The 17968-nt window shown below is 33.5% G+C and overlaps 1 protein-coding gene across 1 annotated transcript in view; it reads left to right on the top strand.

Moving 5' to 3' along the window:
* The window catches only part of TBC1D32 (TBC1 domain family member 32), a 180101-nt gene that overhangs the window by 104009 nt on the left and 58124 nt on the right, over positions 1-17968 (top strand). The window contains exons 24-26 of the mRNA XM_081251576.1: positions 5437-5559; positions 6889-6997; positions 7747-7843. Coding sequence (XP_081107702.1) covers positions 5437-5559; positions 6889-6997; positions 7747-7843 — 329 coding nt within the window. The remainder of the gene's footprint in view (positions 1-5436; positions 5560-6888; positions 6998-7746; positions 7844-17968) is intronic.

The raw sequence follows: 17968 nt of genomic DNA, 5'->3' as shown, positions 1-17968 counted from the left end.
AGGTCAATATTCATTGCTATATGATATTCCATAGCATGAGTATACTGTGTTTTGTTTATATATTATGCTACTAGCAGACGTTTGAGATACTTATAGTTCTTTAGTTTTGGCTATTATAAACAACTCTACTACACGTGGAACATTAGCTACTTATCTCTGTGTGCATATATATACATAATTTTTTGTGTGTTACAGAAAAGATATCTAAATATTCAAAGGTATGTTTTGAACTTCCTATTCTATTCAGTTGGATTTTGTTCATCCTTGTACAAATATTAGATTCTGTTAATTACTATAGCTTTATAATATGTTACAATAGTTGATAGGGTGATTGTTCCCACTTGGTTCTTTTCCAAAAATGTCGTGGCTACTTTTAGTCCTTTTCTTTCCATACAAATTTTAGAATCATCTTGTCACACAAACCAGCCCACTGGGATTTTAATTATCCTTGGATTGAATCTACAGATAAATAGTGAGTGAACTGACATCTTTATAATACTGAGTTTTCCAATCTGTAAACATTGTATATATCTCCATTTTATTTAAGTATTCTCTAATTACTCTCATTAGGACATTGGGGTTTTTTTTCATAGGTCTTATATATCTTTTGTTAATTTAATATTTATAGCCTTATGTTCCCCAGTATATACTACACTATGTGGCAATATCACCCAGTGGTTTAAGAGCATGGACTCTGGAACCACATTGTCAAAGTGATTTTAGACAAGATTCGTAACCTCTCTATGCCTCCATTTCTTCATATGTGAAATGGAGACAGTAACTCTACCTTCCTTGGAGTTATTGTGAGACTAATATGTCACATAAATTTAGAACATGGTAAGCACCATGTCTGAGATAAATGTCTGAGACTGTATAGATATACCAATTATTAATTCATTTAACTATTCTCCTTTAAATGCTTTTAGGTTGTTAGTGGAGACATTTTGTTGAACTCTTACCACAAACTTTGTGGCTTAAAACATCACACACTTACCTCAGTTTCTGTCTACATACACCTTAGCTTGCTTGGTTCCTTGTTCATAGTCTCACAAGGCTACAATCAAGGTGTCAGATGGGGCTGTGATCTCTTTTGAAGCTCAGTCAGGAAAGTATCTGTTTCTAAACTCACAGATTGTTGGCAGAATGTAGTTCCTCATGGTTTTAGGACTGAGGGTCATGTTTTCTTGCTGCTTAGAGGCTAGAGCCCTTGCAGCTTTGTTAATTGAAGTCTGCCCTCAATTCTTAGAGGCTACCTGTAGTTCCTTGCCACATGGGTTTCTCCAGTATGGCTGCTTGCTTCTTCAAAGCCAGCAGAGTAGAGGCTCCAGAGAGAATGGCATACTGTTCTTCAAACATACCAGTCGTGCTCTCAACCTTCAGTCCCTTGCTCAGCTGTTTGCTCTGCCTTGGAACATTTTTCCCTCAGATAGCTCCATGGCTTGTTTCTTCATTTCTTTTAGGTCTTTACTCAGGTGTCACCTTCTTGCTGAGGTCTTTCCTAACTACCTTATTTGAAATTGCATACAGTGATCTATCCCCACTGCTCTCTTGTTACAACTCCTTATTCACTTCCCTGCTTTAGTTGTATCCATGCTGTGTTTTTTTTTTTGGTGTTATTGTTCACTGTCCCCCTCCTCTAGTATTTAGCATTCCATAAAGACTGGGATTTTTGTGCATGTGTGTTCAGTGAGGTATCCTTGGCACTTAAAACAGTAATAGGCACTTAGTAGGTATTCAACCAATATTTCTTAAAATCAAGTAAATTGAATTTTATGTCATGGGGAAGGGTAGTTGCCAAATAAACAGTTTTATCATCTTCTGATAATGAACATCATTATTTCCTTTCAGATAGCATTCCTCTTTTTCTTATCTTTTTTGCAGTGGCTTAAACTTCTAAAACAATGCTAAATAATGGACAGTTGTGCTGTTTTCATGACCTTAATGGGAATGCTGTTTTTTGGAGGACAGGGAGTAGAGAGTGGATGTTGAATCTTAAATTAAGTAGCTTTCAAGCATCTTGTCAGATGATTATATATTTTCTATTACATATAGATGTCATGAATTATATCAGGAGGTGTTTTAATATTAAACTATCCTTTTCTTCCTGGAATGAACTCTGCTTGATCACAGTATGCTATTCTTTTAATTTACTGCTGGATCAAATTTGCTAACCTTACATTATTCCTAGTATTTGTAGGATTTTAAAAGTCTTACATCATTTGTTAAAGTTTCTATTTACTCATTCTCTAATGAGAATTCAGTCCAGGCAGGTATCTGCTTTCAGAGCTACTCTAATTCACCTTGGATCATCTCATTGTCCATCTGGAGTCTATAGACTCCTCTTTTCAAATCATAAACTAGAGGATGTTGAGGCTATTTTCATTACCTGTTCACTGATTTAGTAACCTAAAGACAGTAGAAAGGTTACTAGGTCCTCCCTAAACCTTTATAACTTAAAGCCTTATTACTTAGTTGGTGACAACTTGATCCTTCTTATTTTTCTAACAAAACATCTGAAATCATCCTTGGTATCTTTCTTCTTTTTGCTCCACATATTGCATCCACCAGGAAATTCTATCTGCCTTTGACATATTTTAAATTCCTCTATATATTTGCATCTGTTTGAATTTTCTTTTGTTTATTCATGCCATTACTACACTTTTAAAATTATCACAGCTTTGTAACATGTGTTACTATCTGGTATTAGACCTCTTCCCAGTATTGCTTCATTGTCCTGCTGGTATTGAATGTTGCTGTGGGTATATCTGAGAACAGCTTGATTCCCTTCCCCCCCAACTCCAACTGTGTTAGTGACTTATCTTTTTCCCTGGATACCCCAGTGGTTCTTTCTCTAAGTCTAATAGCTCTGTCTCAGTGTTGACTCTTTTGGTTCAGTTTACCCTGGACATGCTGTCATGGTTGCTTTTCTCGTGAAATTTGACTAGTATCTCTAAAGGTGTATCCTGTTAGGTTATTTCTGTTTTCTCTCCAAGAAATCAATAGTTTAAACTCTTTATTTTCATTATGTTTTTCACACTCTCATTCTGTTCCCTGTATCATTTATTGTGCTTTTAGCAGCATCTGTTCTTTTTTGCTATTTCTAATTGTGCGTTAATTTCTGTGACACTTTTGTTCTTCTGCTTCTTTCCTTAGCTCTGCCAGTTCATGTTTTATCTTTTCTGGTTGTTTTGCTGTTTCTTCCCTGTGCTTATACAGCTCTACTTTGTGCAGAGAGCTTATTGGAGACTACTGCTTTATTAAACTTTTCAGTTGAGAGATAATTGCAATATAACAGTCTGTAAGTTATACAACCTGTTGACTTGATACATTTATATAACTTAAAGAATTCACGGACAATTATTTGGTCATAGCTTTGGAGTGTATAATGGCTGCCCTGTGTGTTTGTATTTGCCATCTGCTCATCCTGTTATTTCCTCCTTTTTCTTGGAGCGCCTTTGTATGCATCCTGTGGTATTTGTTTTTGGAGGGGTGTGAGTTTTTTCATCATCAGCTGTCTACAGGAGGCTCGTGTTGAAGAGAAGTTATGGTCATGTTCCCAGTTAGTTGAACTTTTTCTGTGGGCCTGAGTTTTCAGTCTGTATGTTCTTGTGTTGTCCCTGCCAATCTCAGGATGCATGTAGTCAGTTTTAATTATTAATAATTGTCCCTATAACCTGTAACCAATAACTAATAATTGATTTGTCTGTGACTCCATGTTCTACCTGGTTTCTTCTATTACTACGAACCATAATAGGACCAGGGATCTTCCTGCCTCTGTCTTGTGTATCCTGTTTCCACTGTTGTAAACAGAGAGTTTCATCTGAGTATACTCCTCATTTCTGAAAATTTTGTTTTTATGAATTTTTTTGAGAAATTAATTCTGTTGTTTTTCATGGGCAGCCATGACATCCTTTCTCAGTTTCTGTCCTTCCCATAGTGGTCTTTGCCCAATTTTGATTGCCCTTGACTGTCCTTCAGATCATTTTGTGGCTAAACATTTTTATGATCTTTTCCTTCCTTCTCAATCCTTGGGGTTATTTCTAGGCCTTGAAAAGGGAAATACCAACTTACACTACCATCTTTAAACTAGAAGTCTAAGTATTCTTTTCATTTTATCTAGCACAAATGTTCTTACTTTTATAAACTAAGTACGGAATATTTCTCTAAATTGATAGTAGATTTTCCCTTAGTTTTGGATATATTTGGTTATTTTAGCCAGGTTCTGGGGAGTGATATTGAATTGCCATTTTTGACTGTTAAATGCATCCACCAAACATTTTTCTACTTATGGATGCTATTGACTAGATAAAACATGTGATTGCACCAAAATTCAAAAACTGTAAAAGATATACTGTGAGAAGTATATTCCCTTCAGTCTGTCAGATTCCAACCACCCCACCTTCTCCCCCCCACCCCCCCGCCCAGCTAACAACTCTTACCAGTTTCTTTTTTGTCTTTGGAGAGGGATTCTACATAAAAACAAATATGTACTTAAATATGTGTTCAAATGTTTCTCCATTTTGGTTCAAATGCTACCACTATACACGTCTTGTGCCTCTTCTTTTTTACTTAACATACCTTGAAGATAGTTCCTGTGTGACTCAAAATGCATTTTCACAGTTTTTGGTTGAATCATGATCAAAACAAAATCTTCACATTCATTTTATTTTTCTTTTAATTTATAACTTCCTTTATCCCCTCTTTTTATGGACCATTTTTTTTTCCAGAAGAAATATATAATGTGTAGAATTCTCCAAATTCTGGTTTTTGTGTTGACTGTTTCCCTCTTGTGGTGTCTTTTTACATATTTCTCTGAGCCTTGTATCAGTATAAACTGATAATGAGATATCTAGGATTGGTTCGTTGCAGGTTCCGTTTTTTTGGCAAGAATATTTTGTAGATGGTGCACTCACCGTACATCCTCTTGCATCACAATAGGAGCCACATGATTTCTACTTTTAGTAATGTTAAGATAGATCATTGTGTTTCGGTGTTCTCAGCTTTATCTGACAATTATAAAGTTAGCCATTGACATTTCACCTAATAAATATTTCCTGGATTGGTAGCAAGATGATTCTGTCATTCCTTCTGTATTTAATTGAGTAAAAAGTGGTGGCAATTTGTAGTTTTTATAGATTTGCTAATGTTCCCTAATTTTTAAATTAAGTATCAGTTGAGAATAAAATTTATTATTCCTAGATTTAGATAAATTTTTAAACTAGATTAGAAATAACCCATGGTCTTTAAATGATATTTCAATTAGAAAAACTTTTGAAGTCAATTATTCAAAATGGTTAAAAATATATCTGAAATAACTACCTGATTTTTCTTACAAAATTTTTATTTCCATGTCTCTTGGTTTGAGACACCAAGAAAGTTTCTAAACTTTTAGGATATATTTTAGAAAATCTACTTTTATTGTTCCTTTTTATTTAGGTTATTAAGTGTGGTATGCTGTGATCTAGACACTCTTCTCCTATTGGAGGCTCAGTATCAAGTATCTGAAATGTTACTAAATGCTCAAGAAGAAAATACCTTAGAGACATCTGACAGTCACAGGTAAAAAAAATTAAAAAATAAAAAAAAATTAAGAGACAATAACAGCTTTATTTACAGATGTTCTGTTGAGACAGTAATTTTCTGTACAGTTTATTTAATGTTTTTCCATTATCTGAATTCAATAGATTTAAATAAGAGTAAAAAGCAATAAAGCATAAATGTCACAGTTAAAAAGATTGTAGACAGTGTTCTTGGAGACAGCTTACAGAGTACTACTTTCTAAGTTTCTGTTTAGTTTTTTGTTTTTTAGTTAAGTCCTAACTTTATTAAGTTGTATCAGCTTTAAATTCAGACTCATGTGAAAGATGACCCATTAAACAAAATGTGTGATTTTTGTGTCCCTTATAGAGGCAATTTTTACTTCATTCTCTTAATTACGTTAGTTCATAGTTATAAATTCTGATTATTGCAAAACGAGGTTATGGTAATATCTTGAAAACTTTTTTCTATTAATATGTCATACTTACCATTACCTTGATTCAGTTGACATATCTTGAACACACATTCAATAGCTGGCATTGTTTTTGTGTCTGTAATTTTAAAAAAGTGTGCCTCCACCCTAGCTAGACCTTGGAAAAATAGTACAGAATACCAGGCCACATTACTGAATACTCTAGGTTTGATATAGAAGGATAGTGTTAACAGCTGCAGAAAGTGTGGAGGATACGAAGTTTAGAATTTGAATTAAGTCACTGGGTCTAGAACTTAAGGGAACTTTGACTAAAAATGTGGTTTCCCTGGTGGTGCAGTGGTTAAGAATCCGCCTGTCAATGTAGGAGACATGGGGTTCGAACCCTGGTCCGGGAAGATCCCACATGCCGTGGAGCAACTAAGCCCGTGTGCCACAACTAGTGAACCTGTGTGCCACAACTACTGAAGCCTGCACGCCTAGAGCCTATGCTCCACAACAAGAGAGGCCACGGCAATGAGAAGCCCACGCAAGGGAGAGTAGCCCCTGCTCTCCACAACTAGAGAGAAAGCCTGCGCACAGCAACGAAGACCCAATGCAGCCAAAAATAAATAAATAAAATGAATAAATTCAAAAAAATGTGATAGAGTTGTTGTGGAAATAATGCACATCTTAATCCCATTTCTTTTTAACATGTGACATTTATCAAGGAAATATTCTTAATCTCATTCATCTCAGTATATCAATTATATCTCCAATTCTTTGTAGCTAAGAAAGCTGTAAGATAAAAAGTGAATTTATTTTTTAGACTCTTCTATAGAAATTGTATTGCTTTTTGTCCCTCTACATTCCACTGACATGATCTTAAAATCAAATCATATTCAATTAAGGCAGTAACAATTGATATATTTATTTTTCAGAGATTTTATAATTGATAGCTTATCAGTGGAGAGAAATCATGTTCTTGTTAGAATAAATCTTATTGGTGGGCCAATGGAACGAATTTTGCCTCCAAGGATACTAGAGAAGGTAAGTGGGGTAAAGAGGAGGGGGGAATGTTTTTCTGACATTTTGAAACAAGGTAGCCAACTCAAGTGACAATAAACAACTTCCAAATATCCACATCGCAGAATTGAACTTTTATTACTGGAAAAACTTTAGGATGCAAGTAAACACTTTCTAATGAAAATAACATTCTTCAAGGCAAGGTGTTATGAGTGGTAGTTTGTGTTGCAGAGTAGGATATTCTTTTATTAAAAACTTGTCATTTTCCTTGTGTGTCTTTGAACACATATTAAATTTTTTTCACTTTTAATATCTTTCCCCTTCATGATACCTGATTCTTATTAGATGACTAATTCTTATGTGTTTCATTGGCTATATTGAGTACCTCTCCTTTCATCAGTATCCATAGAGTTTGGTTTTCTCTTGAAAGGTTTTTTTTTGTTATTTTTACTGTTGTTTGTTGTTATGTTAAGTACTTCACTCCAAGAATGGTGAGCTAGAAATGATTGACAGCATAAGAGAAGTAGTTTTGTGAGCAATCTAGTTGCTACAACACGTTATCATATTTGTCTTTAGTACTTATTTAATGTTGTTTCTGTATTTCATTTTAGTATCCATTAGAGTTTTGAATTATAATGTCAGATAGCTTTTGGTTAGTTATGCTACAACTCTGGAATTTATGAAACAAAAGCCAATTTAAGTGATATTTCAGAAAGTCTTAAAATTTAATATTAAACTACTTCCTAAAGTCATCTGTCTTGCTTCTTTTTTAGGGTGATGATCCATATCCTTGGCCAATGTTTTCATCATACCCTTTACCAAACTGCTATTTGTCAGACGGTGTTACGAGAAATGCTGATCTAAAACAAGGTAAAACATTTACCATCAAGTGCCATGTTTTACTGCTTTTTTGTTGTTATAATTTGAAAAAAGATAAAGTATTATGAAGGGAGATTCATACTATTTTTCATTCAGCTCATATACCTGAATACATATATGTCTGTTTCTTTGTAAGTTTTCATTATTTCACATGTTCCTTACTAAATGAATATTTGTGTGATGCTGAATAGTTCTTATCAGAACCTTTTTTTGTTTTAAAAAAGGGAATTAGTGATTTTTGATGAATTAATTCTCGATACATAGAACTTTATTCAACATATTAATATTTTTTAATATCTGTGTGCCTTATGTAAGTCCTGTGTGCTCAGGACTTAAAATATAAATGTTATATAAATATAACAAAATAAAAATTCTGATATTTATGACCTTTTAGGGAATACATTCAAGTAATTAGACAATTGTATGGTAGTACCATGTGATAGGAACTAAATATATAGAAAAATGTGTGGCCTGCTAGGGTAGCACATAAGCAGGTGCTCTTCCAAAGAACACTGAGTTTAAAGTGAGACATGAAGTAGGTGTTTTCTGGGTATTAGAAGAGCATTTTTGACAGAGGAAACAGCAGTGAGACTAAAAGGAGCAAATTGTATTAAGAACCATGGGTAGTTCAAGGATGTATGAGATTTGGAATGTGAGGACAAGAGTGACCAGAGATAAGACTTAGGCAGGTAAGCCAAGTTCAGCCATAAGACCAGGCTACCTCAAGCTCAGGTATTTAGACTTTATCATAAGAGCAATAAAAATTCAAGCAGTTTTTAGACTTGAGAATTCTAAGATGAAATATGAAGATTTTAAACCATTAATTTGAGAAGTTAAATCTTAATATCAACGTGATCTCCTTGTCGTACTATCAAACTTGCACTGGAAAGAAATAACGTATATAATTCATTTCATGTAGGTTAGATTCCACAGAGTGATTGTTGAAAAATAAGAAATTTTTCTTCTGTGTGAGGCTTCATAAGCCACTTACTTTTCCCGGTGTTTACTTGCCTTAAATCAATCAATAGAGGCCATCAATTGATACATGTTTTTATTTCTATCCAGTGTTTAAGATATACACTATGTATCTCACAATTGCATAGAGATAAATTTCTATTTTTTTTCTGTCTACCTAGGTTAGGGAAAGAGAATGTGAGGGATTTTTAAAAGTTTTTAGTATTTGTCTTTTGAATACACTTTTAAAATTTTGCCGTATGTTTTTCTCGTGTGACGTAATTCAGAGATGTGGGAGCAATATTAAGTATTTTTCAAGAAGAAACTCTTGAAAGAATATCATTTTGGACTCTTACCACTGACTTGCATCTTTCAGTGAACCCAACCTTTTATGTCTTCCTCTCCTACTTTCAGTCTTTTTAATCAGTCTTTATATTTTGTCATTCTGTCTTTAGGTTTCATTATGTATTTGCCTACTCATTCCTTTATTCAACATGTTTCTTGAGTGCTGATTATCAGGTACTTCACTAAGCACCGGATATAAGATGATGTATAGCATATGATCCATTCTTCGTGCCTCAACCCTTCAGCCCTTTTCCTTGTTACCATATAGCATCATTACCTTTGCTAAATTTCGCTTGGAAACAAATATATCTTTTCTTTTGAATAGCAAATTCATTCATTGTCAGTCTTACTTTGTGACTGCCATATTAGATAATTTGTTTCTTCAAAGTATAATAGTTTGATAAAAAAAAAATATGCTTTATTTTAAAATGACCAAGTCAGACAAATCAGAATGTAAGATTAAATGGATAGTTCCCTGAGAAGGAAAAAAAAAAAAATCAATACCTAGGAATTGGTGCTCATCAGAGGAGTATAATTTTTTTCCCTGCTCTACTCTTAGAAGTGATTTAGAAAAGGGAGTAATAATAGCTTCTCTGTCTAGCCCAGAAGATAACTGCAGAATGGTTATTAACCTCTAGTAAGCCTGTAATGCTGCCAGGCAGTCATATAGTGTGTCCACAGGTCCATTTACTCTCCTAGTCTCCTAGATGACTGTTTTCAAATATTTTCTTTCATCAAACCTTCCTAACCTCTTCCCAATCTTTCCTAACAGATGATAACTTTGCTTCCTTTTTTTTTTTTTTTTTTTTTTAACTGAGGAAATAGAAACAGTCAGCTTCCATGTGCTCCTGATACATGTCAGCTCACTCGGCTGCATCTGTGCCAATTTAGATTTTGTGTTACTATGAATAAAACTGCAAATGTTAATTACAAAGTCCAGTTTCTCCATTTGTGCCCTGCATTGCATCCTCTTTTTTTGCAAAGATATTGCTTCTAACAGCTCTCCCTTTTTCTTTATTGCTTTTTGGTGGGTGGGGGGTGGGTGTGGATCTCCACTGTAGCTTTCCTACAGGCCAGCAAGCATGCTGTTAATTTTTCCATATTTAAAATATCTTCTTTTGAATTTACTTTTCCCTCTCTACAATCCCATTTCTGCCCTCCTACTGCAAAATTCCTTGAAGGAGTTGTCTAATCTTAATATTGTAGTTATTCTCTTTCCATGCTCTCTTGAATCCACTTTAAAGCTAATGAGGCTTTTTCACCCTTACCATTCTACCATGATTAAATCGACAGGTCAGATCTTATCCTCATCCTACTACACCTAGCATTAAAACTTAAAATGTTTGATGCCTCTCTTTTTTGAAACATTTTCTTATTTGGCTTTCAGAAAGTACATTATCTAATCTTCCCCCCCACCGCTGCATTTCTGGCAAATTCTTCATCTCTTTTGTTGGATCTTTCACATCTCTCCAACCTCTAAACTTTGGAGTGCCCCAGGTATCAGTTCTTTTTTTTTTTTTGTCTGTACTTATTCTTTTGGGGATTTCATCTAGTCTCATGACCAAAATACCATCCAGTACACTCTGATTTATATCTTAAATCCATATTTCTACTTGACTGTGTACTTGTATCAGTTTACTTGACACCTTTACTAGGACGGTTAATAAACATGTCAAATTTAACACATCTGAGATAAATTTCTGATACTCTTTCAAAATCTATTCCTTTGGTATTCTTCTTCATTTCAGAAAGGACAATTTTGTGCTTCCAGTTCTTTAAGCAATAAACCTGAAGGTTTTCTTTGACTCCTTCTGTCTTCATAACCCCACATCTAATGTGTCAGCAAATGCTCTTGATCCTTCATATTGGAAATAAAACCACTTTTCACTCATCTACTACCACTCTCGTCTCTCACCTGTATTATTGTAGTAACCTGTTCAGTTTGTTTCCAACACAGCAGCCACAGGAATGGCTACTGAATGGCTATGAAATGTGGGTTGGATCATTTAACTCCTCTACTTGAAACCCTTTCATGACTCCACTATAGCCTACAAGGCCCAACTCATTTGTGCCTGCCTTTCTGTCACATGTTCTGTTTTAATTTAGTACAATTTCAATTTTCTTTATTTAACTTCATATTTTCCCACCATATTGGACAGCAACTTCTAGTTGCCTTTCTGTTTGTACCTAAAACACAAGTGTTTGAATAATACATTATTCTCAGTTTAACAGCAGTACCTAATACTTCCTCCTAATAGTGGTCCTGGCATTATTGTGGTTCTTGTTAGGCAGGAGAGAATGATCTAGGTACCAGTCAGTGGATAGCCAAAGAGGTACCTCAGGAAGCGATTTTACATAGGTACGTACTGAGTCAAATATGAATCAAATATATGTCGTTCTGGTATTGCTGATGTATCACTCACACTATACTCGTAGAAGAATGGCAGAAAATGGGAGAGGAAATCAGAAGCATGTCTGACTTTGATAGTACCTAAGAGAATACAGTGATGATATCTCTGTAACCTCAGTGAGAATAATGGAGCCAAACATATTTCTAGCAGATACAAGGCTAAATTGAAAGTAATGTTCCTGGTTAAATACTGTTCAATAAGTTAAACATTAATTATGCATTTAAAAATACTGTTTAAGCAATACTTTAAGATACAAATAGCTATTTTAAAAGCAAGCGTTCATATACTTGCTTTTTAGATTTAGAGGTAATAATTCACTGATTCTGATAGGTGTTATTCTAGTCATTTGCACTTCAATATTTGGGATATCATTTCATTGTTGTGGAAAAAAAATCACTGTAGTTGTGTGCACATGGTGACATTCACCTAATTTGTCTCCCAGCTTCTAGATTTATCCTTCTTGCTACACTTAGCATTTCCTCATCTGTTAAATTGCCTCTTGTTAGTTCCTTGGCATCAGTGTTAGCTATTAGATTATTTATCTTCATCTGTGAATAAGAATCTTGAGACATCATTTGGTTCAGTTATTTTTCTTTGTATTCATTTTTAGGGTCACCATATTAAAATGTAAAAGCCCTTTAAAAGCTGATTTGTATTATTTATGTACATATGTCACATATGTGAGCATACCTAAATCATCATACACACAAAAAAAATCTATTCCAAAATATCATCTCTCTGTTATCTGAGAGTTGAGAAAAGTAGGAAGAAATGTGTTAGTATGGTAATTTATTGTTCCTGTGCAGAAGATAAGAAAGAGGGAAGGGGAGTCAGAGAAAGAAGAGTTTGTATGGTGGTTAAAACCAAGTGCCTGTTAGCATGTCAGTGAACTACTAGATTAACTCATAATTCCTTTCCTGTATGAAACAGGAAGATTGTGAGATAGCAATCTGTTTTGTTTTTGTTTTCCTAAGCTAAAATTAGATCTCCCAGGAGTTATAACATCCCTAGCAACTAGTATACGTTCCATTTTGATGTGTTCAGGATGGGTACTTCTTTCTCTAAGGAAGAAGGGAAATTCAGTACTTCCATACTGGGAAATTAAAATAGCTTGAGGAGTTGGATAGTGTACTCTGGGTATTGAAAGCATCAGAGAGAAATATCTTAATAAAATGAGAAATAAGCTCTTCTTACTTCTCTTTCTAGCATCTTCCATTCACTTTATTTTTTATTTTATAATGTTTATCCAGGCTGAATTATAAAAATCAGCAGTCTAGATTATGCCTGTATTCTATATACCTTACTACTGTAGGATTTCTATCTTTATCAAGAAACCATTTGGAAATATATTTACTTCATTGGGGCTGGTGTCTTCAAAGTGGAGAGTAAGTTGTTGTTGGTGGTGGGTTTTTTTTTGTTGTTTGTTTGTTTTGTTGGTCATTGCCTGTATGTTTCTAGTATTCCTAACAGGGCCAACAGAGTAGCAGAAGCACAGCAATGACTCACAAGGTTACTGACTGCCAAGCCATTGGCAATGATTGCTATTCTTTGATCTTAGAAATTCACATGGCTGCTCACTGAAAGCTTCAAACATATTAGTAACTTCTGATGTAAGTAAACTTGAATGTTCTAAGAACTCCTCAATAGTCACTCTTTACCCATACATCCCTCTGGAGGCCCTTCCTTTGTGCTGTCTAAGAAGTAAACAGAGTGAAAGCTAATAACAAATATGTTACTCTCCCATTCTTTCATCTTGCTTGTCTTTTACTTCCTCTCTTGTCTTTTCTTTTTCTTATGGTAATTATCCTATATATTCTGCATCAATCATATAGGTCTTTGAAAATTTTTTTAAACAGCTTCATTGAGATATAATTAACATACTATACAATTAACCCATATAAAGTGTGCAATTGAGTGCTTTTTATTACATTCAGGTATGTGCAACCATCACCACAAATTTCAGAACATTTTCATCACCTCAAAAAGAAACCCAGTATCCTTGCTTTCCCCTCTTTCCTCACCCAGCTCTAAGCAGTCACAAATCTTTCTGTCTCTAGAGATTTCTCTAGTCTGAGCTTTCATATGAATGGAATAATATAGTATGCGGTATTTTGTGAAACAAACTTGGATTGTTTCCCACCTTTCAGCTGTTATAATAATGCTGCTTACAAACATTCCAGTACAAGTTTCTGAAAGCAGCGAATCGTAGCCACTAGGCCACCAGGGAACTGCAGGTACAAGTTTCTGCATGAACATGTTTTCATTTCTCTAGAATTGTTATACCTAGGAGTGGAATTGCTGAATTATATGTTAACTCTGATAGTTTGAGAAACTGCCTCACTGTTTTCTAAAGCAGCTAAACCATTTTACATTGCCACCAACAGTGTATGAGAGTTGATTTTTTCCACATCTTCATTTGTTATCTGATATTTTTGATTCTAGCCGTCATAGTGGGTGTGAAGTGCTATTTCCTTGTGGTTTGATTTGCATTTGCTTGCTGACTAATAATGTTGAGCATCTCCTCATGTTCTTTTTTTTAATTGAGGTATAGTTGATTTATAATACTATGTAAATTTTAGGTGTTCAACATAGTGATTCACAATTTTTAAAAATTATACTCCATTTAGTTATTATAAAATATTGGCAATATTCCCTGTGTTGTACAGTATATCTTTGTAGCTTATTTATTTTATACACAGTAGTTTGTACCTCTTAATCCCCTGTCCCTATCTTGTACCTCTCTGATTCCCTCTCCCCACCTCCTCACTGGTAACCACTAGTTTGTTTTCTGTATCTGTGAGTTGTTTCTTTTTTGTTGTATTCACTAGTTTGTTTTATTTTATAGATTCCACATATAAGTGATACTCTTCATGTTCTTATTGGCCATTTGTATATCTTCCTTGGAGAGATGACTATGCAGATCCTGTGCCCATTTTTCAATTGGGTTATTTGTCTTTTATTATTGTATTTTTTATATATTCTTAGTATAAGTCCCTTATCAAATATATGATTTAGAAACTTCTTTCATGCCTTAAAATACATTGTTTGTGCTTCTGGGCCTCTGCTCTTGATATTCCCTTTTCCTGGAGTACTAATTCCTACCCTTCATTTGGGTAATTCCTTCTAAACCTTTTGAAGCTTAGTCTGAATGTTACTTCTTCATAGAAGTAATTTCCAAGTTATGTAAAATAGACTTCCCTTGCTTCTCTCTCTGGCTCCCTGTTTATTTCTCTAACAGCACTTATAGTTTACCTATGAAGTTTACTTATGGATTTATTTTTTCACTGGCTGATACTCTAGAATGTCACCTCCATGAACATTTTTGTCTAAAGTAGTAGGCAATAATAAATATTTATTGAATGAATGGGGGAATTAATATTGGATTTCTTCTCCCTTTATTTTTCTAATCATCAAACTCTGTCTTCCAAATCTTTGTCAGAGGGCATTGGGAATTCCTTCTAGGATAATCTGAAGTAAGTTTAGAAATTTTAATTTATACCGGGAATAACCTCTGATCTGACTCAATTTTTAGAGAATGAATGGCTTTGCAGTTAGAAAGCTCCTTGAGCTAGATTTCTACATATATCATTCATGAAGCAGTCACTTTTATTATACTTATTTTATCATTTACAAAGTACTAGTTTACCCATATATAGCACATGAAAGGTATGCATCATTAGCATTACATCTCATTTTTTTACAATCGGAAAAAAACCAAAAACATGCACAACCTTTATTCTGTGATTACGTTGAATTTAATCTTTTATAGCTTTCAGTGTCTTAACTCTACCGCTTCCTCTACTGCATTTCTACTTATCTCATAGGAAATTGATTTTCTGACTGGCAAAAACATTCTGTTTCAAGTACTGTATAAAAGAGTAAGTTCCATGGTGATAATCATTCCCTTTAATGGAAAGCACAAAATAATGTTAAAATCGTTACTCTCAGATTATTCAGATATTGTAATTGGATATTTTTAGGTGACATTTTACATATATGAGAAAACAGGTCATTTTAAATCTTATATGAGAGATAAATCTCACTATAGTATCTTTTTTTTTCTTTTTGCCTCAACATGAAGTTTTTCTTTCTACAAATTAAATGAGAAAAAGAGGGAGATTGTCATACAAAATTGAAACGAATTCTAGATAGAACTTGCTTTTCACACTTTGTAATTTTTCAGCTCTGAGTGAACTTTTTATAAAATCTATGTTGAATCATTAGATTCTATGTGTTGATCAAATGCTTACAAGGACCTTGTGATGTTCTTAGGTGAGGATCAGGAATCTAAGTCACTATATTAAATCTGTATTATTTGCATAGATTTGATACTTTATAAAGGCACAAGTGAAAATTCAAACCATTGGCAATGTTTATTAAAACATATCATGTGTTAATATGTTGGGGGATGGAAAAGGCTTTTTGCTAAGTATTTTTATATATGTATACTTTGAACGTTTCATAGTTGGAGCCTACTGTTTATCAAAGCGTTAATCATTGCAATGCATTTTGGTCAGTAAGAAAACAAATATTGATAAAGTTTCTAAATTAGAGATGGAGCTGTAGAACAACAGTACCATATTTTGTGTCTCTGGGGTTATTCAGTGTTGAGTGAATGAGCAATAATGTTGATAGCTTTTGTAGTTACAGTCTTAGGATGCCAACATATTCTAGCTCTTAAGACATGCTGATATTATTTTCAATTGTTTGCATTAAAAGATGTTGAAATTTAGCCTTTCCAACTACAAATACTGTTATTTTGCCATTAGAATAATATTCTTATTTTTTAAAGACAGTTTTCATTTCTCTATATTGATTTTATTTACCAAATTTTTATGTTCTTACTGGGTTTAATTCTTTATTCACTGATGCTGCTTCTTGCTGACACTTTGGTAATTTCTGTCTTTTCAGACATTAAGTTCATGTCCATGTCCCTATGAATTATATTCATGTCTTTTTAACTTACAAATGGGATGACAATCATTATATAATCCTAATAGTTAGATTCAAAATTGGAATATTATCTACATAGGAAGTAGAAATGAACTTAAGAGGAGAAAAGGGAGAATGAGATGACCTATAATGGCAACTACATTTTAATAAAAGAATGAAAATTGCCAAATTAACAAATGAGTAGACTGGGTTGCTTTTATTTCTGGTCTGATAAATTATGTAAGATTTAGGATTACCACTCTTCCTCCAATCAACTAAAAATAGAATCCCATGGGAAAAATTGAAAGTGCTTTGAAAAATAATATGATACTACATAAAATGTAATACAACATGATGGGTATTGTTCTGATTTTAAAAGCCTATTTGTATTATGTCTTACACATATAGTCAATCTATAAATATTTTTAGTGATGAATTCTCCCTTTTATTAAATATTTATCTAGGCCTTTATGTCAAGTCAGACACTTTCTCTTTCTTTTTTCTTTCCATATTGTTTCTAACCTTGGAATTAAAATTTATTTTCTGCAGGTAAAGGTAAATGGCTTTGATTTGGCATCATCCTGTTAACTGAGAATAGGGATATAAGATTATGGTTTCTTTCCAATGTAGTAAATCTTGAGCTGCAGCTGTTGAGATACTTAGTTTAAAAATCAGAATAAGTGTTTACCTTTGAATGGTAAAACTCTTCATGTGCTTCTTACTTTCATGTTTGCAACAAACATGAATGGCAACCAGCAGAAATAGATCACCTGCTAGTTTAGGTGCAGGTAATAAAGGAAAACTAATTCCTTATTTTTTTTAAAAAAAAAACTTTTCACTGATTTCTCCTATAGTACATGCTTAATTATCACATATTAAAAGGAAAAGTGATATGATAATTCCAAAATGAGGAATAATCTGTATAACATATAGATGTCATGGGTTTAAGAACTCACAGTTCAAACAAAATGAAGACATAGAAGAATTTAGATACTCTCACATTTAGAAATGTAGGGAGAACTAATATTAAGCATCTGTCTAATTGCTTCTTGGAGACCTCTACAGTCTTCTTATTTATTGTATTAAGAGTAAGCTGGCATAACTGTATTAATCTACATGCAAGAAGAAAAGATAAGCAGAAAACACAAATTGGAAGCAAATATTTCACAAATGAGCTTCAGTCTAATAGAAAGAAGGGTGACTTTCCAAATTAAGCCTAGGAATCTGTTGCTAGTTAGTTTATGAAATCTTCCATTTATTTGTTTCTTTTGTAGCAGTTGTTTATGATATTCTGTATAAAATGGGCATTCAAAATGTCTGATATCCTTGGAAAGAAGTACTAAAGGTTTTCTGTATAGATTTTCTTTGCATTTATATTAAGCTTACATTTTTCCTCCCCTTGAAATTGAGGTTCTTTCTTTTTACATTATTTATAGTATAAGTATAATCTTTCCTTCTATATAATAATCTTTTA

The sequence above is a fragment of the Mesoplodon bidens genome (assembly GCF_964165515.1).
Source record: "Mesoplodon bidens genome assembly, chromosome: 12".
Lineage (NCBI taxonomy): Eukaryota > Metazoa > Chordata > Mammalia > Artiodactyla > Ziphiidae > Mesoplodon > Mesoplodon bidens.
This window is presented reverse-complemented; position numbering and strand designations above follow the sequence as displayed.